Source organism: Motacilla alba, chromosome 20, assembly GCF_015832195.1.
Source record: "Motacilla alba alba isolate MOTALB_02 chromosome 20, Motacilla_alba_V1.0_pri, whole genome shotgun sequence".
In the NCBI taxonomy this organism is placed as follows: domain Eukaryota; kingdom Metazoa; phylum Chordata; class Aves; order Passeriformes; family Motacillidae; genus Motacilla; species Motacilla alba.
Window position 1 is genome coordinate 3,421,015 of NC_052035.1, and position 18,652 is coordinate 3,439,666.

The 18,652-nt window shown below is 49.6% G+C and overlaps 1 protein-coding gene across 1 annotated transcript; it reads left to right on the forward strand.

The window, feature by feature from the left end:
• The first annotated feature begins 8,037 nt into the window (after positions 1–8,037).
• LOC119710060 (ER degradation-enhancing alpha-mannosidase-like protein 2) lies at positions 8,038–17,699 on the forward strand. The gene is made up of 11 exons (XM_038158584.1): positions 8,038–8,254; positions 8,322–8,432; positions 8,505–8,544; positions 8,906–9,011; positions 10,086–10,211; positions 11,094–11,305; positions 12,443–12,584; positions 12,868–12,992; positions 13,674–13,818; positions 14,859–14,980; positions 15,881–17,699. Exons 1-11 carry the CDS (start codon positions 8,136–8,138, stop codon positions 16,370–16,372), a joined length of 1,740 nt encoding a protein of 579 aa, XP_038014512.1. The 5' UTR covers positions 8,038–8,135; the 3' UTR covers positions 16,373–17,699.
• Positions 17,700–18,652: the final 953 nt, after the last annotated feature.

The window sequence follows — 18,652 nt, forward strand, 5'->3', positions numbered from 1 at the left end:
CATCTGAGAGCCTGTCCTTGGGAATCCACTGCCACCACGCCACCTCACTGCCTCGGAGAAGCTGCACAGCTAGAGAGGTGACAGATGCTTCAAAACACACATTTTGTCTGGCATGAACACGAGCCAGCACTCACCTTCAAGGCTCTCTAGAAGGCTCCAAATAACATCAGCACAGAAAAAAATAAATATCATAGAAATAAATATCAACTTCAAATAAGAGAACAAGGAGCCCTCCAGCCCAGTGACATTTGAGTATTCAGACAGCAGCAGCAGAACTCCATGAAAACTGTCCTCTCGTGACACGGACACTACTGGACCACTTACAAGGAAAGACACACATAATTCCTTTAAAATTATTTTCATGTTGGCAGCTGTGTCAGCTGCAGCACTGTGGTCATTCCTGTGCTTGCAGCCAGCACCAGAATGGGCTTTTTCCTGGGAGGAAAGGAGAGCAGAGTATCACAGAACCACAGAATGCCAGGATGGGTCAGGTTGGAAGGGACCACGGTGGGCTCATCTGGTGCCACCTCCCTGCTCAGGCAGGGCCATCCCAGAGCACAGGGCACAGCAGTGTGTCCATGTGGCTCTGGAATAGCCCAGGGAGGAGACCCCAGAGCCTCTCTGGGCTCTGCTCAGGGCTGGCTCTGCCCGGGGCAGCAGTTCTGCCTCCCGGGCAGGGGAATTGCCGGGCTCAGGCCCTGCCCGTGGCTCTGGGGCCATCGCTGGGCCTGGAGAGAGCCTGGGCCTGCTCTGACCCCGGCACACAGGGACGGACAGGCACGGACAGGGGGACACACGGACGGACAGGGGGACACAGGGACGGACAGGGGGACACAGGGACAGACAGGGACACACAGGGACGGACAGGGACACACAGGGACGGACAGGCACGGACAGGGGGACACACGGACGGACAGGGGGACACGTGGACGGACAGGGACACACAGGGACGGACAGGCACGGACAGGGGGACACACGGACAGACAGGCACGGACGGACAGGGGGACACACGGATGGACAGGGGGACACAGGGACGGACAGGGATGGACAGGGATGGACAGGGGGACACACGGACGGACAGGGGGACACAGGGACAGACAGGGATGGACAGGGACAGACAGGGATGGACAGGGGGACACAGGGACGGACAGGGACACACAGGGATGGACAGGGATGGACAGGGGGACACAGGGATGGACAGGGGGGCACAGGGATGGACAGGGACACACAGGGATGGACAGGGACACACAGGGACGGACAGGCATGGACAGGCATGGACAGGGATGGACAGGGACACACAGGGATGGACAGGGACAGACAGAGAGACACAGGGATGGACAGGGACACCCAGGGACAGACAGACTAGGACACACAGGGACAGAGGGGGACACCCAAGGACAGCCAGGGCCAGCCAGGGCTGAGGCCCCTCTCACTGGGGCTCCTCTCCAGGCTGAGCAGCCCCAGCTCCCTCAGCCTTTCCTGGGCACGGAGATGCTCCAGGCCCTTCCCCAGCTCCAGGAGCTGCTGGCCCTGCTGTGCTGAGGAGCCAGAGCTGGGCACAGCAGCCAGAGGTGTCCCCAGGGGCAGGGTCACATCCCATAAGGGCACAGCAAAAGCAGTGTCCCTCCCAGGGCCCAGAACAGCCAGGGGTGCTGACCCAGAGGGACACAGGCAGCAGCAGAGATGTCCTCTCCTGTGCCAGACACAGATGGACATCCATGGTGCAGTCCCAGTGCTGGGGCTGTGTCCCACAGCCCTGTCCAGAGGGACAGGAGCTCTCTGGGCACACAAGGCAGGCACTCAAGGGTGCAAAGCTGCCTTCAAAACAGTTCTGGTAGACCGTGCAGGGAGCAAGTGGTTAGCCACCAAATCCTGCTCAGAAAAGCCACTGCCAGTGCAAACATTTTTGGTTTTTATCAGTAATCTCAAAGTAACAACTGGAAACTGAAAGTTTTGCTTTTAAAGCACAGTTATCATTGACAAACCACCAAACATTTCCCAGAGAGGTTTCAACAACAACACCTTGGTCAGTACCTCATTTTGTGGTTGGAATACCTGTCCAGGCTGCCCCAGACGTGGCCAGTGAGGGGTTGGTTAGCTCCATCAAAAGCTGTCCTTGTCCACAGCTTTTACCAGGAAGCAAAAGGGGACATCAGAATGTCTCTGTGGTCCTACTGGGAGCTGCACAGCTGAGGTGTTAGAGGAGTCCTGCAGGTGACAGCCTGTGGATGTGGCAGCAGTGCCCAGGGGGCTGGGATGTGACACACCAGGGCTGAGCCAGCAGGCAGCCACAGCCCTCCCTTACAGGACACCTTGGAGCATGGCTGGGGATTGGGTTTGTTCCCGCTGTAAGACATGTGGCATTCACATTCTCTGGAAAAACTCCTTCATCCAGGGTTTTTCTCCTGCAAAGCTGAAAAGCAGTGAGAGAGGCCTCAGAGAAAAGGAAAACAATTCTCATCTCATTTGCTTCTCCTGTGTTGTGCTCATGTGCAATGTGTTTGGGGATTGTTACCCACAGGTGATTGTTTCATTGCATTCTGCTGGGAGTTGTTTTCACTCTTTGGCCACTCAGGGCCAAGCTGTGTCAGGGCTCTGGAGAGAGTCACGAGTTTTCATTATTGTCTTTTTAGCATTCAGTAAGTATCCTTTCTGCATTCTTTAGTATAGTTTAGTATAGTATTCTTTAATATAATATAGTATCATAAAGTAATAAATTAGCCTTCTGAGAACATGGAGTCAGATGCATCATTCCTGCCTTTGTCAGGGTGTTCCCAGCAAATACAATACAGTGTGGAGTCAGACACTCCTGCACACAGTCCTTGTCTGCAGCAGAGAAACAAACCCACCCCTGCCCTGCCCTTTACCTAGCAGCAGGAGATCCTTGCTCACTGACAAGTTGCAGTGAATTTGTTTTACATGACCATAAACCAGAGAAGAAAATGTCTCTGCCACCTATATTTCCAGAGAGCCATGGGAATTTGTTCTCATTGCTTCTCTCCAGCTGTAAACTCAGCCCTTCTTATCAAACTCAGCCCTTCTTATCAAACTCAGCCCTTCTTATCAAACTTGGCCCTTCTTGAGCTCATGTGAAAGGTGAGGGATTCTCCCCAACACAACAACCATTTTGAACTTCAAAGTCCAAATTCTGGCTGAGCTGGAGTCACGAACCAAACTTTCCACCCCTTTCCCAATATGTGTAAGGCTAAATAACCCTTCTTGACAATTTTTTTTTCTTTGCAAGCCCACCAAGAAAAGCAAATTATGCAGTAGGAGCCTGTGCAGACCCTCCTGACCACCAGAGTGCAAGGAGCTGAGAGCAGACAGACCCTCACCTCACCCCTGAGGACTTGTCCCATGGCTATGGGGACATGATGGATTTATGTCACAGAAATCCTGCCTGTCCCCTCTCTGCCTACAGGCACCACTCACCTCCAAATCTGCTGGGTGAAAAAATATCAAAGTGACATTCCACATGGGAAAATCCTATATTGGATAAAGAAAATGAAGCCTCATTCATGCAAATAGGGCAGTTTTGGACTTTACCGACGTCAGGTAATGTGGGTGCCACAAGTCCCCATATTAAAAACCAAGACACACTGATGCTAACTCAGTTTTATTTTTCCTTTCTCACTTGTCAAGATCCCAACAGCAAGCCAGACTGGCACATAACATTCAAAGTCTACACAGAGCCACAGTTCTTTGTGAACACAGAGCAAAAACTTCTGTATGACCCAGTTTGGAAGAGACTCAGAGCAGGAGCATGGCTTAAAATCACATCGCCTAAAGGAAGGCCAGAAACCAGGCAGCCCATCACTTTTCTGTGTTTTCTGTCCAACTATATTTTTCTCCTTTATTATGTTAGTCAGGTGCTAAACAAATAAAATCAATTCTGAACTTATAAAAAGCAATTGGAAATGTCTAGTCTTTTATAGTGAAATCTCAACTTAAGCAGCCCACAGCACTTGGAGAAAAATCAATCATCATTTCCATCCTGCTACGTGTGCTACTAAAATTAAGAATTGATGTTCGGCTGCAAAGGAAAATTATTTCAAGAGAACCACCTTAGCAACAGTGTTCAGTGTTCATAAACCTCCTGTTTACAGTTCTTCTCATGGCAGACAAACTCCTACATCCCACCATGCAATATAAATAATAACGAGGGATCCTGATTTACATACAGTTTCCATCTTAATGGGCATCAAAATTGCAAGCAGGGCAACAGCACCACTTATGGTAATAGCAAGCAGTAAACATGTCCTCAGCCTAAAGAGGCCATAAACCAGTGTTAAACGCCCCTGTAATTGCAGCCTCTCCCATATCCAAACCAAAGTTCAGATGATTTTGCCAGTAGCCTTTCCATAAAGACAGAAAGCCTGGAATGGGGCACCTAAAGCAGCACTTAACTCTGATGCAGCCTAAATATTTTAGCAACGTGCTCTGCCCATTTGGAAGCAGCACTCCCTGCATCTTCTTTGATTTCTTGCAGCTCAGCCTATGTAACTTGCATGACTTTATGTGCAAACCACATTAATATCTCCCAGAATATGCCACAATGAAAGCCATCCCTGCCTCCAAATAATCTCCAGCCCACCAGCTCTATTTATTAATGAGCACGCAGGAGATTTCCATGCCATGGAAGCTGCTGTTTCTCCAACACCCAGGGGCTGTGCAGCTGCAGCAGCCTGGGCTGTGTGACACGCTGAGCACAGTGCTGTCCCCTCCAGCCCCCTGGCTTCCCACAGACTTTCCTCAGCCCCTCTGTTGTGGGGTTTGTAATCAGCCTGTAGCTCTCAGGAGGTGCCTGGGAGGAGACAGCCCTATCTGCCCCCAGATCCACCCACAGGGTGCTTAGCTGCCTAAAGAAACAGTAAGGAGGGTGATGACCACTGCACCAAACCCAGCTTTTTAAAGTTTTTCCCAACCAGTTTTGATCCAGCTGGCTCTGCCAGCCGTTGGTTTCTTGCCCATCAGTCCCTGGATTCAGTCCCACTTACACCACCCCTGTTCACCCCCTTTTGGTGTTTGATTAGTGCAATTAGCACCTGGGATGTTGCCTCCCCGAGCCCACCTCCTCTTCGGAGAGCATTCCCACCTTCCCGGCTCTCCCCGATGCCAGGACGGGGACACTGCTCCTCCCTCTGATGCCAGGAGGGGCACTCTGCACGGCTCTGGCTCTGTCCAGTCCTGCTTTCCTCACATCTGTTTCAAAAAGATTGCAGTCAGCTTTGAGAGCTGAGTAACTGACTTTGATAGGGAGATTACTGATCCAGTATACAGCAAACAGCAGTGCTCTAGAACACTGTGAAACCTGAGTCTGGAAAATGAACTTTAATAAAAAGCATTCCAGTCACGTATTGTGACAGCTTTTCGTGAAATCAGCTCCAACTGTTTGATTCTCGCTGGAATACAGCAAGATACTCCCACAGCCTTGAGCCATGGCATCAGCAAGCAGTCGCTTTTATGATAAATGGCCCCAGAAGCCCAAATTACAGCTGCAGCAAATGAACAGAATGTTGAAAATTACTCGGAGGCTTTTTGTCTGGGCTATCGTGCTGGTATCTGGGTGTGCACTGACACCTAGTGGGATGGCCCCAGGCTGAGACCAAAGGGGGTAAACCGGGTTATTTTCTTAAAGAATATCAACAGCCAGCCCCTCTTGATACGTTGGGCTCTAAGTTTTTCTGTTCTGTTTTGGCGGGCAGCTTTTAGCTTTGTATTAAGTGTTACTGGGATCTTTCCACAGGGTGGTGAAGACAAAACAATCCTGTTCTAGCTGGAGACTCAAGGACAATCTCTTCAAACTTCAGGCCCAAAGCATCAAAAAACATGAAAAGAGGAGGGAGGGCAAGCAAGCAAGGAGGATGAAACCTCATCATTTGAAGCTGTTAATTGCACAGCTCACTCCTGCATGAAAATGAACTAAAATTTATAAAAATGTGAGATCTCATGACCAAGCCCTCTTTTACTTCCATCTTGGAGCCATCCAGGTACTGCCAGGGTGTGGCCTTTGAAGGCCCTTCAATAAATATCCATTTTATTCCTCATAACTCTGTCTGGCCTCTGCTCCAGCTCCTTGAGGCATCACTCTTGATGCTGAACCTCCACGTCCATGGCGGGGTGGTTGGAACTGAGTGACCTCTGGGGTCTTTCCCAATGCAACTCATTCTAGGAGTCTGTAGCTGCTGTGGCATGACAGTGTTGGGTTATTCGTACCCTTCCTCTCCTGCAAGCAAAGTGATTTTGTTTGGATTTTGAAATGTTGCGCCTCTGCCACCTAAAGGGTTAATTCATCACTTCTCTTGTTTCTGCTCTCCCTGCCTGGGTCACCCCTCCTCATTTATGGGCATAGGTGGGAAGAACAGCAGGGATTTGGTGTGGATCAATGCAAGTCTAGAGATGCAGGGGGAGGGAGAGCTCAGCCAATGGCTCTGATGTTGAAATTCACCACACTGCTTAAACTGCAGGGTGCCAAGATCAGCGTGGGCGTGCTGGGAGGGCAGGCTGGGGACCATTCCTGGTGTGAGCCACAGCTCACCATGGAATCCCAGAACAGGGTGAGTTGGAAGGGACACTCAAGCCCATCCCATCCCAACCCCTGCCATGGCAGGGACACCTTCTGCTGTCCCAGGCTGCTCCGAGCCCCATCCAACTTGGCCTTGGGCACTGCCAGGGATGAGGCATCCAGTATCCACAGCCCCTCTGGGAGGTTATGGACAGCCCCAGGGGACTCAGAGCCCTCCCAGGGAACCAGCCCCTGTGTCTTGGGGACTCAGAGCCCTCGCAGGGAACCAGCTCCTGTGTCTTGGGGACTCAGAGCCCTCCCAGGGGACCAGCCCCTGTGTCTGGGGTCCACCTCGCCTGAGACAGGGGAACACAGCACACTGGAAGCCCAGTTCCAGTGCAGGAGGCTGGCACCACTGCAGGACTCCATGCACAGATTCGGGCACCGGTTTGATGCCTTGAGGAGCTGAAATGAAGGCTGGATGGAGTTAAGGGGAACAAAGTGGAGATTTATTGAAGGGCCTTCAAAGGCCACACCCTGGCAGTACCGAGCCACACTCGTGGCTCTGCCCAGATGGCAGCAAAAGAGAGCTTGGTCATGAGATCTCACATTTCTGTACGTTTTAGTCCATTTGCCTACAGGAGTGACCTGCCCAATTAGCAGCCTCAAATGATGAGGTTTCATCCTCCTTGATGCTTGCCTGCCCTCCTCTTCTCACATTGTTTATGCTTTGGGCCTGAAGTTTGAAGAGATTGTCCTTGAGTCTCCAGCTAGGATAGGATTGTTTTGTTAAAAGATCCTAGTAACATTAATATAAAGCTAAAAGCTGCCCACTAAAACTGAACAGAAAAACTCAAAACCTAAAGTATCAGGTTTCCAAAGCAGGTTCTGCTGCATCACACAAAGCTCACCCGGAGCAGGGTTTGAATCACAGAACAGCGTGAGGAAGGTGTGTCAGGAGATGCTTCCAGGCCAGCAGTGCCCCAGCTGCCTCTCACCCATCCCGGCCATTTCCAGCCCAGCTCCCACAGGAACCGCACAGGAGCGCGGCCAGGCACCACGGCCTCGTCCCGCACGGGACCGGCCCCTTGGCGGGTGGCACCACCTCACTTCTGCGGAGCGTCACAGCACTCGTCATCTTTACTGTGGGCCTTGACAGCAGCACCTAAAGCGCTGCCCTGCCCTGCCCGCTCAGCTCGTTCCTGCCATCGCCAGGGCGAGTTGCAGCCTCCGCAGAGGCACCGCAGGAACCTCCCGCTTCTCTGCGAGCAGTCCCGGAGGCAATTCCCGCAGTGAGGGCCCCCAGCCCGGCCGAGGCGGCAGCGACCCCCCGAGCCCAGCAGGGCAGCCCCGCTGCCTGCGCCAGGCCGCTCCCGCGCCGCCCCGGATGCGGCCCCGCCGGCGCCTGGCCGCTCCCATTGGCTGGAGGGGGCGGTGGGGCGGGGCCTAAGGAAGCGCAGACCTCTTCCATTGGCTAGACGGATGGGTGGGGCGGGGCCAGGAGGGGTGCAGGCCGCTGCCATTGGCTGGAGTGGGAGGAGGGGCGGGGCCCGGGCTGAGGCGGCCGTGAGGGCGCTCGGCAGGGAGCGAGAGGCGAGTCCCGGTGCGGGGCTCGGTGCGGGACGCGGCCATGCGGGGCCCCGGCGCGGCCATGCGGCGTTTCCTCGGCCCGCTGCTGTGCCTCTTGGCGCTGCGGCTCCCGGCGGGTGGCGGCTCGGCCGCCCGCGGGCTGGACGTGGCTTCCTACCGGTGAGTACGGAGCGGGCGGTGCGGGGCCCGCCCGGGCCGGGGCTGAGCGCGCCTGCTTGTGCCGCAGGGAGCGGGTGCGTGCCATGTTCTACCACGCCTACGAGCACTACCTGGAGAGCGCCTTCCCTTACGACGAGCTGCGGCCGCTGACGTGCGACGGGCAGGACACCTGGGGCAGGTAAGGGCTGGTCCCGGGGCGGGGATGGGCCGCCCCCTCCGCCGGGTCTCACCTCGCTTCTCTCCTCCGCAGCTTCTCCCTGACTCTGATCGACGCCCTGGACACGCTGCTGGTGAGTAGGAGGCAGCCCTGAGTGCCCGCAGCCTGCTCAAGGCCTCTGTGTGCCACCTGTACACCTGGATTTTATGTGGTGGTGCCAGAAGTCAGTTATTCATTGACCTGAGAACTTTCCATTTCCCTTTGCATCACCCCTGGGAGGGGTGGCAGAGCGCCCCTTTCTTGACACCTTCTGGAGTAAAGACCTGAAACATGTGAAAAAAGTTTTTTGAAACAAGATAAAACTGTCAGTTTTTTAGTAATGTCTATAGTTAATGATTTTGCAAAATAGTAAAACTAACTAAAATCAGCCCCAAATATTGAGCTGCTCTTTGTTTTTCCATGAACTCTAAGCCTGAGTCTCTGTTTCCCTGCAGATCTTGGGAAATGTTTCCGAGTTCCAGCGAGTTGTCAACGTGCTGCAGGAGGGGGTGGACTTCGATATTGATGTCAACGCATCTGTCTTTGAAACAAACATTCGAGGTGAGGTGGGGTTTTCTGGGGGGGGGGGGCTGTGTTGGGTTTCCTTCCTGTACAAGTCTCAGAGGTGCTGGTGAGGAGGTGGTCAGAGGGAATTGGGATGCAGAGTAAGAGGACCCAAAAACAGAGAGAAAAACTCCAAACAAACGTCACTTCCTTTCAGTCTTTGCACATCTCTTTTTGCTTCCTGTCTCAACACAAGCAGACGTAGATGTGGCACTTTCAGTATTCTAATGTGAGGTTTTCAGCTTTGGAATAAATATAGCTTTCACTACAAGCGTACAGATTTTATGCTGTTGTCTTTTGCGTGCTGTTTTGGAGTAGAGATTATCAATTTCTGGAATAATTCTTTTTTTTCTTCAAAATCACAAAGGCTTTTGGAGCCTTGCACCTTGAATGCCTGACTGCTTCAGTGCCATCTAGCTAAAAAACACGTTTTTTTAAAAAAACAGTGTTTCCTAAAACTGTTAGTTATGCAAAACTGTTAGTTATGCTTTTGTTGTTTGTCCTGCCGAGTATCGCTGTGCCAGTTTTTGCAGCAGTTGGTTGTTATGTGACCATAGACAAGCCTGTGAAATAACTAATATTAGCTAACATAGCTGCATTAGCTAGCTCAGTAACAGCTAAATATAGCTAATAACTAATAGCTGCCGTCACACAGAAATTCTTGACTCTTCCTAGAAAAAAGAAATATAACATAGAATCTGAGAGTGGTTTGGGTGGGAAGGGACCTTAAAGGTCATCCATCCCACCCCCTGCCATGGCAGGGACACCTTTCACTGTCCCAGGCTGCCCCAAGCCCTGTCCAGCCTGGCCTGGGACACTGCCAGGGATCCAGGGGCAGCCACAGCTGCTCTGGGCACCCTGTGCCAGGGCCTGCCCACCCTCACAGGGAGAATTTCTTCCCAATATCCCATCTAACCCTGTCCTGTGGCAGTTTAAAACCATTACCCCTTGTCCTGTCCCTCCACACGTTTCTGCTGCCCTGCAAACAAGCAGCAAGAAACCAATCACCCTTCTCTTCTCTAAACTTCTTCCTCCCCACATGGTGTAATGGATTCTGATGTGTCCTTGCAGTGGTGGGAGGGCTCCTCTCTGCTCACCTGCTCTCCAGGAAGGCTGGGGTTGAAGTGGAAGCAGGCTGGCCGTGCTCGGGACCTCTCCTGAGGATGGCTGAGGAAGCAGCTCGCAAACTGCTGCCAGGTGAGCCCCTGTCTGCTCTGTGTGGCTGTGCTGGGGATCAGGAGCTGCCTGCTGCCTGTGATGGGAGATGCACTGCTGGATGAGCCAGCTCAAAAAGCAGTCCTGTGATCCCTGGGCTCCAAGCTCAATGCTCCAGGTTTAATGTGTACTGTATGTGTGCATGCCAGGGCTCCAAGCTCAATGCTCCAGGTTTAATGTGTACTGTATGTGTGCATGCCAGGGCTCCAAGCTCAATGCTCCAGGTTTAATGTGTACTGTATGTGTGCATCCCTGGGCTCCAAGCTCAATGCTGCAGGTTTAATGTGTACTGTATGTGTGCATCCCTGGGCTCCAAGCTCAATGCTCCAGGTTTAATCTGTACTGTATGTGTGCATGCCAAGTGCTGCGTGTGCTTAGCACATCAGTGTGCTTGTTGCTTGTTGAGGGGAAATATATTTAATATAAATAATAAATAAAGGCTGAGAGACAGCAGCTTGTCAAGACAAGAAGATGCTGCCTCATGAGCTCTTTGTGGGCTGCAGCTGGGCTGTGTGCCCTGTGGCATGGCACTGTTCCCTTGTGTGCACCCATGGGTGATCACAGCCTCGCTGTTTGCACTTTGCTGGCCAGTGTGTTTAGTGACCACCTTGCTTGCGCTGTAAAAAAAAGTGGGGATGCACTCTGTTGCTCTGGCAAGGTGGAAGAAATCCCCAGGACTGTGTGTACCTTGGCATACCCTCTCAGACCCTCCCAGGATCACACTCAAGTTCTCATTTTGTTCTCTGCAGTTACGCCAGCCCCCCTTCCTGCCCGTGTACAGCGGGATGTGAGGCACGTGTTTTCTTGAGAGTCTGCTAAACACAACACTGAGCACTTCTGTGACCCCAAAATCCTGTGTTTCAGCTTTCCAGACCCCAACTGGGATGCCCTATGGCACAGTGAACCTGCTGCATGGAGTGAACCCTGGGGAGACCCCAGTCACCTGTACTGCTGGAATTGGCACCTTTATAGTGGAGTTTGCCACCTTAAGCCACCTCACTGGTGACCCAGTGTTCGAGGACGTTGCCAGGAAGGCTTTGAAGGCATTGTGGAAAAATCGCTCGGATATTGGGCTGGTGAGTGAGGAATGGACTCAGGATGTGCTGGGCTGCTCTTTCTGTAGCTTTGTGGATGCAATTCTAGGCATGAAAAAGCATCAACAGAGAGGAGATAGGAGCACTGTGGTTATTTATCCAGCTCTAACTGGGCTGAAGGCTCATGTTTGCCATTGTTGCTGAACACCTGCAGCATCCACATCCCTGCTTTACTGCAGCAGCCCAACATTATCCCATTGTTCTGGCCCACACCAGATGTGGCTGGGAGACAAATGCCTCCTGCTGGGTGCTGCAGCTCTGGTGGCAGCAGCTGTAGCAGATTAAATGAAAGGTCTGTCTGATGCCTGGTGGGACAAAGGCCTCGGGAAGAGAACAGGAGTCAAGTGCACTGAGCTATTACCAGCCTGTACAGCTCTGGGGTTCAGGAATACCCAGAGCTGGGAGTGTTATCTCTCTGTTCACTGTCTCCTGCTCTTTTCTATTGCTGCTTTTTTAACCTCTGTGAAGTGTTGGTGTTGCATATGTGAACTGAAAGAGATTTATTTATACACTGTGTTTATTGCCACAAATTATCCACAGGCTGTATAAAGAAATGTTCCCTTTGTTTGCTCTGGGATTTGTTTCTTTTTGATTTATACCCCAAATCCTCGATCATTGCTGGCTTTTTTTCACATTTGCTAAGAAAGACATGATTGTATATTTAATTGTCCATCAGCTGGGTTTGTTCACAGGCTGAAGAGTGCCAGCATCTATTTAAATATTAACATGACAGCTCTTGTGCCTTGGACATTCTTGGCCTCTGTCTCTGTATCTGCACATCTCCATCCTTCTCTACTCATTTGTAAGATCAGAATTAGGAGCAGACACTTCATGTTGAAATTGTGCATTTTTACAGTAGCATTATAATGTGTTGTTTTGGCCAGTGAAGCGTTGATATTGGAAGCATAAAATGTTTATTAGATATATAAAATACATTATCAGCATGAAAATTGTATTTTCTACAGTTTGTATTTCTCTGATGCTCATAAATGTGTCCTAATGGAGAAAATGCTGGTTGGAATGGACGTTGTATGTCTGTGAAACTGATAGTCTAAAAAAAGAATCAGGATTTCTTGTGTCACTTCAAACCCCTCTCTCCTTGTCCTTCCCCCCTTCCAGGTGGGGAACCACATTGATGTGATCACTGCCAAGTGGGTGGCCCAGGATGCTGGGATCGGGGCAGGGGTGGACTCCTACTTTGAGTACCTGGTTAAAGGAGCCATCCTCCTGCAGGACAAGGAGCTGATGTCCATGTTTTTAGGTGAGTGGTTGTTTTCTGTGGGAAGGGGCCCAGCTCCTGTGGCAGGGGGAGATGAAGGATCTCATGGGGCACATTCAGGACTGTTCTGAAGGCTTTGTTGTAATTCTCTTGAACAGTCAGTGATAACAGAGCTACCAAAGCGAGCACCCTGAGAAGTCATTGAACGTGGCTCAAGTGAAAAAGGGGCTTCTTGCATTCTTAAAAATAAACTCTTTTTTGTTTTTTTTTTTTTTTTTTTCCTTTTTGTTTTAGATGGCTTACCTACCCATCTGTTTCTTTACAGAATATAACAAAGCTATCAAGAATTACACCAAGTTTGATGACTGGTACCTGTGGGTTCAGATGTACAAAGGAACAGTGTCCATGCCTGTGTTCCAGTCTCTGGAGGCCTATTGGCCAGGCCTGCAGGTAAGAGCTGTAGTACCAGCAGCATCTGGTGATTCTGTTCATCTGTCAGGGGCTGGTCTTCAAGAAAAAGTTACAAATATAACCCTCATCTGTGCAGGTTTAAAAGTTTGGTTTGATCTCTGATGAAATCTGCAGTAGCCTGAGCCTATAAAAGGTGATGTTGAAGAAAATGTTGATTTTATTTACAGTCTCCCACTCAGCATGATGGGAGGGCACTTCTGTGGTAGCAAACTCCACTGACAGTGCTCCCATACTCCAAATGGGAATGTGAGGAAAAAGAAACTTGCACCTCTTTTTCTGTCACCTCACAAATGTTTCATTTGTGTGAATATTTTCCCATCAAGAGCTTTGCTTTCTCATCAGTCTTGTTGTTTGGACTGAGACTTTGTTTCCTAACTAAGAGATTGGATGCTGTGATTGACTAAACATTTGACTGAAGAAACACAGCCTTCTTTAAAAAAAAATCAGTCTTCATATTATTTCAGGTGTGGGAATGTGATCCACCAGAAAAGCAGCGTTTTCAGTCTTGCCTGTTCTTAAGGCATCGTGCCCAGTATCAGTCACACCACTCAGACCTGCTGAAGTACCCTTTTCTGTCACTGGGTATTTCTTTGCCTGGAGCAGTGCTATTGCATCAGTTCCTGTGCTTTTCTTCACTCCATGTTTCTTTGCTGTCTCCAGAGCCTCATTGGGGATGTGGATAATGCCATGCGCACCTTCCTCAACTATTACACGGTCTGGAAGCAGTTTGGGGGCCTGCCCGAGTTCTACAACATTCCCCAGGGATACACAGTGGACAAGAGGGAAGGATATCCACTCAGGCCTGGTAAGCAGAACTGAAATTAAAAGGGACATGAGCTCCTGCCTTAGCTCTGGTTGAGAGATCAAATGCTAGTAACACCACACTTTCCTCCCCAGTTTTGCTGTGACTCAGTTCCTGCTGGGATTTGAGCTGGGATTTCCAGAGTTAAAGCCTCACATTTTGTTTTCCCCCACTCACAAAGACAGGAAGGAAACAGGAAGCAAACCATAGTGTTACTATAGAAAGGTGGCCTGGTAATAAATTTTGTTCACAGTGTGGGATTTGACATGTTAAAGTGTTAGATTGTCTGCACGGGGTGCTGCAGTCACGTGAAATGCTAAAGGGACTGCTTGTGTCCTTTAAATTTAGGAAATGAAAGTGAGTGTGAATAGACTGTTCCAGTTCTGCATCTAGGAGAGATTCTGTGTTGTCTGTGATACTGTAAGGAAATTATCTCTCTTTTTTTCTCATTTTTACAAGTCTGACAAAAAAAAAAAAATCAACCTGATTAGTTGGTCCATAAATGTAAAGGAGAATAATTAACTTCCTTTTGGTCTGGGTGTTCAGGTGACATCCCCCTGAACTGGACAAATCTACCAAAAATACTCATCAGCCCTAACTATCAAAGGTGTTTAAGTATAAAGACCTGTTCCTTTAGTAAGTAAACACAGCATGGCACTTATGTGCTCTGTATAGAGTATTTCCACTCTATTGTTTAAAAACTCTGTTTTGAGGATTGAATTTCTTGTTTGTAATCCTTTCCAGAAGCATTTTTTTTAACTTTGACAAGTGAGTATTAATCTTTTTGTCTCCTGCTTCTCTCCCACTCGCTGAATGTGGGAGGGAGCATTAGTCACTTTTACCAGAGCTGCTGCAGGCTGCTTAGAGGGAATTTCTTTGTAGCACATCCTTAGGAAAAGGAAAATCTGTGCTTGGAGCCAGGCAAGCCAGGCTGTTCACCTGATAATGCTGAAGTATTTTAAAATTAGTTCAAGGAATAGCTCATCCTCTCCGTGTGGATGTTTTGATCATCTTTGTGCTGGCAATGTCTGGGTGTTTTGCAGAGCTGATTGAGAGCGCCATGTATCTGTACCGTGCCACGAGAGACCCCACACTGCTGGAGCTGGGGAGAGATGCCGTGGAGTCCATAGAGAAAATCAGCAAGGTGGACTGTGGTTTTGCAACTGTGAGTGCTAAATCATCTGCCGTGGCACCTGAAGGGCTGCTAAAAACCAGCTTTCAGAAGGTGTTCTCATGAGTGATGTTTTGTCATTGATTCAAGCAATCATTTTGGGCAAAACATGACTTTTTTTCCCAAAAAAGCCCTTGTATTTCTCTGTGAAGCTGCTCTAGTAATTTCTGGTCATGTTTCTGGTCATAGCTTCCTCACAGTGGGCCAAATTCTATCATGGGCTGTTGCCCCAGAGCCCAAAACATGGGAAAGCACCAGAAGCTTCTCCTGCATTTCTAGTAGGTGTTGCAGCTGAGCAGGAGGACTCTCGTGCAGGCTGCTCCTGCCAGGTGTATGATTCTGCTTTCCCAATGTGCCTTGAAAATCTGGTCAAACCCATGAGAAGTGCAGTGAGTGATTATATATTATTTAATAGAGGATTTCAAGCATACTATCAAGCTCTATTTTACAAAAAACTCTTTAAAAATACTGGAAGTAAGCAGGTAAAAGCCTTATGATTTTTTTTCTTTAGTGGGGAAATGATGGGAATCTCTTCTCCTTGCCCAGACTGAACTGAAGGTGACTTTAAATGTTAGGAAGAAATCCTTCCCTGTGAGGGTGGGCTGGCCAATGAAGCTGGGGCTGCCCCTGGATCCCTGGCAGTGTCCCTGGCCAGGTTGGATGGGGCTTGGAGCACCCTGAGATAGTGGAAGGTGTCCCTGCCATGGCAGGGGATGGAATGGGATGGGCTTTAAGGTCTCTTCCAGCCCAAGCCTTTCTATGATACAGGGTGAGTTGGTGTCACACGGTGCTGTTTAACTGAAATTAATTCCAAGTTGGTTTTATTTTTCTCCCTCAATTCATAACTTACTGAATTCGATCTAACTGTAGTCCACTCTGTTTGTTGTCTTGTAGATCAAAGACTTGAGGGACCACAGGCTGGATAACCGCATGGAATCCTTCTTCTTGGCTGAAACAATCAAATACCTGTACCTGCTGTTTGACCCAGACAACTTCATCCACAATGACGGCTCGGACTTCGAAGTGGTGGTGACGCCCTACGGGGAGTGTGTCCTGAATGCTGGAGGGTACGTCTTCAACACCGAGGCTCATCCCATCGACCCTGCTGCCCTGCACTGCTGTAGGAAGCGCAGAGAAGAGCAGTGGGAGGTGGAAGACTTGATGAGGGAGTTCTACTCACGGAAGCAAACCAAGAAATTCACTTTAAAAAGAGCTCCTGACCATGGTGAAGGGGAAAATGCAAAAGACTCGGAAGGTGCCTCTTCAGAGAAAGCTGGAGAGAAGAGGAACTCTAAGAAAAGCTCCCACTCCCTCCTGAGCTGCCCCAGTCAATCTTTTAACTCCAAGCTTGCAGTACTAGGACAGGTCTTCCTAGATAACACCTGATCCTGTTTGCATCATTGGTTTAAATTATTGAACTCGTTTCAGATTCTGGGAATATATTTTTATAGTTTCATAATGGAAAGTGTGGTACTTCACAATGTGAATTCTATTATGAAGTGAAACGACTTCCCATTAAATTCTGCTACTGCTCCTTTCTAAGCCATGACTCAGATACCAGCTGTTAATGCTGTCGAGCTGCTGGTCTCAAAGCAGTTGGTTGCCTGAATGTCAAACAGGTGTCCAGAAAAAGAAAGGTCTACATGGTAAATGTACCTTTTTATTGCATTTTGTGATATTTACAGGCGTATAGAAAGATACTAGCTTACTTTGTTCTATAAATATGAGCCTGAGTTTCATGTCATAAGGGGAAAAGCAGGGATTACTGTAGCTTCACTTCAGCTCTCTGTGTGCTCCTCTTTTATTTCTGGCCACTTTATAAACGTGTAGTTCATGCTGAAAAATTGCTGCCCAGTGGAGAAAACCTATTTATTTTGAGCTGAAGGCTCAGATTTGTTGCTCTGGCAGTTCTGTTGGGCATGAAGGATGGTGTGGGGATAGAGGAGCACTTGGGAATGTGCCCAGTCCCTCTGTTTCAGATCAGCATGGGTTGGTACCTCCTGCCTGAAAACCACTTTTGTAAATGTCCAGGTAATGTCTGGACAAAAAACCGAGCTGGAGGGTGGACTAGGAAATGTTTGATTGATGCCACAGTGTAGCTTGCTTTCCTTTTAAAGAATGCTTATCTCTTATTGCCCCATTTCCTTCCTCTTTCTAACTTCCCTTTGGTCCCCACGTATTTCGCTGTACCTCAGGCAGTGCAGCCACCCCTGGGGTGCCCAGCTGAGCTGAACACGAGCCATGCACAAGGCTGGGCTGGAAGGGGGCTGAGCCCAGGCTGAAATTGCAGCTGTGCCTTGGTGCAGCAGGCAGCTGAACAGATGTTCGTGAACCTCTTGGTGTTCAGCTGACTTGCACATCCAAACCTGTAAATACATTGTTAGTGTCTTTGCAGCAGGTGTGTGCAGTGACCAGAAAAGGAGGGATCAGTGTGGCCAAGAGGTTTTCTTTCTAAAGGAGAAACCAAAAGCAGGGCAGAAAAGTGATGGAGTTTCTTCAAGCCCACTGGAAAGTGAGGAGTCTGGAGCAAGCTACAATCATTTGAGTGGGCTAGAGGTACAGGAGAAATAAATCCCTGTGAGCAGGGAAATATTTAAATACAGCTGGACCAGTGCCCACTCTGTGCTGCTGTGTGGTTGCCTTGAGAAAGTAATTTTTGTTGTTTTGACCTGTACTAATGCTGTGAAGTTAAATAAAATTTGCATTTTATCCTTTGGAGTAGAAATCCTGTTGCAGTTGTGAATGAGCTATGGTAAGAGACACTTGCAGTGTTGGACAGGCATATTGAAAGGACTGGTAAGCTACAGAGCTTTTGGTTGTGTCCTTCTTTCCCATGGCAGCTGGGACAGTGCAGGAATTCTGCACTGACACAGCCCTTGCAGCCCTACCGAGAGAGGAGCACCCAAAACCAGGCATTGTTGGACAACGATGAAGCTCTTGTTAGTGGCTCCTTGTTGTCACCATAGGTTATCTTTTTATTTTCCAGCTGTTCACATCTCACACACTCTTCATTGTTTAATCTGCAGAAAACAAACCCCAGGCCTTTCCCAGCAGCTTTGCTCAGTGCTGGGTCAGCTCCTGACACTCAGCCTTGTCCCAGCTGTGACATAGAGGTAAATAATGGGACAGGGCAGATCTCTGACTCATTAGATCTCTCCTGCCCAGGGCATTTTGGTACCCTCATCCAGGAACTTCCAGCAGCAGAACCAAGGAGCTGTAGGCTGGGGAGCTGGGGTTGTTCCTCAGCATGGTTGGAGCTGAGAGAACTCATCTGTGCATGGCTACTGTGGGTAATTCGATGGATCTCGATTACATTCCCAGATTCGTCCCAGACAGATGATCGAGTCCAACTCCAAGTCAGTGGCCCAGACAGGAACTGAAACTTTGGTATTATGACCAACTGAGCTGATCTCAGATTAGTGCTGTGGGCTGGCTGACTCAGAACAACACAGAGCAGCCTCAGCTGTTCCTTGTTCCAGTGCTGTTCCACGTCACACAGCCTTTATTTTAACAAAAACGAACTGTGATCGGAGTCCTCTGTGAGCTTTTCCTCGAACGCAAGACGGTGTGCCTGGGCCTTGCTGAGGGAAACACAGGCATCCCGGTGGAACTGGGGCGGGAGGCAGAGGCGGAGGAGCAGCGGCGCCGAGAGGCCGCGGCGTCCCT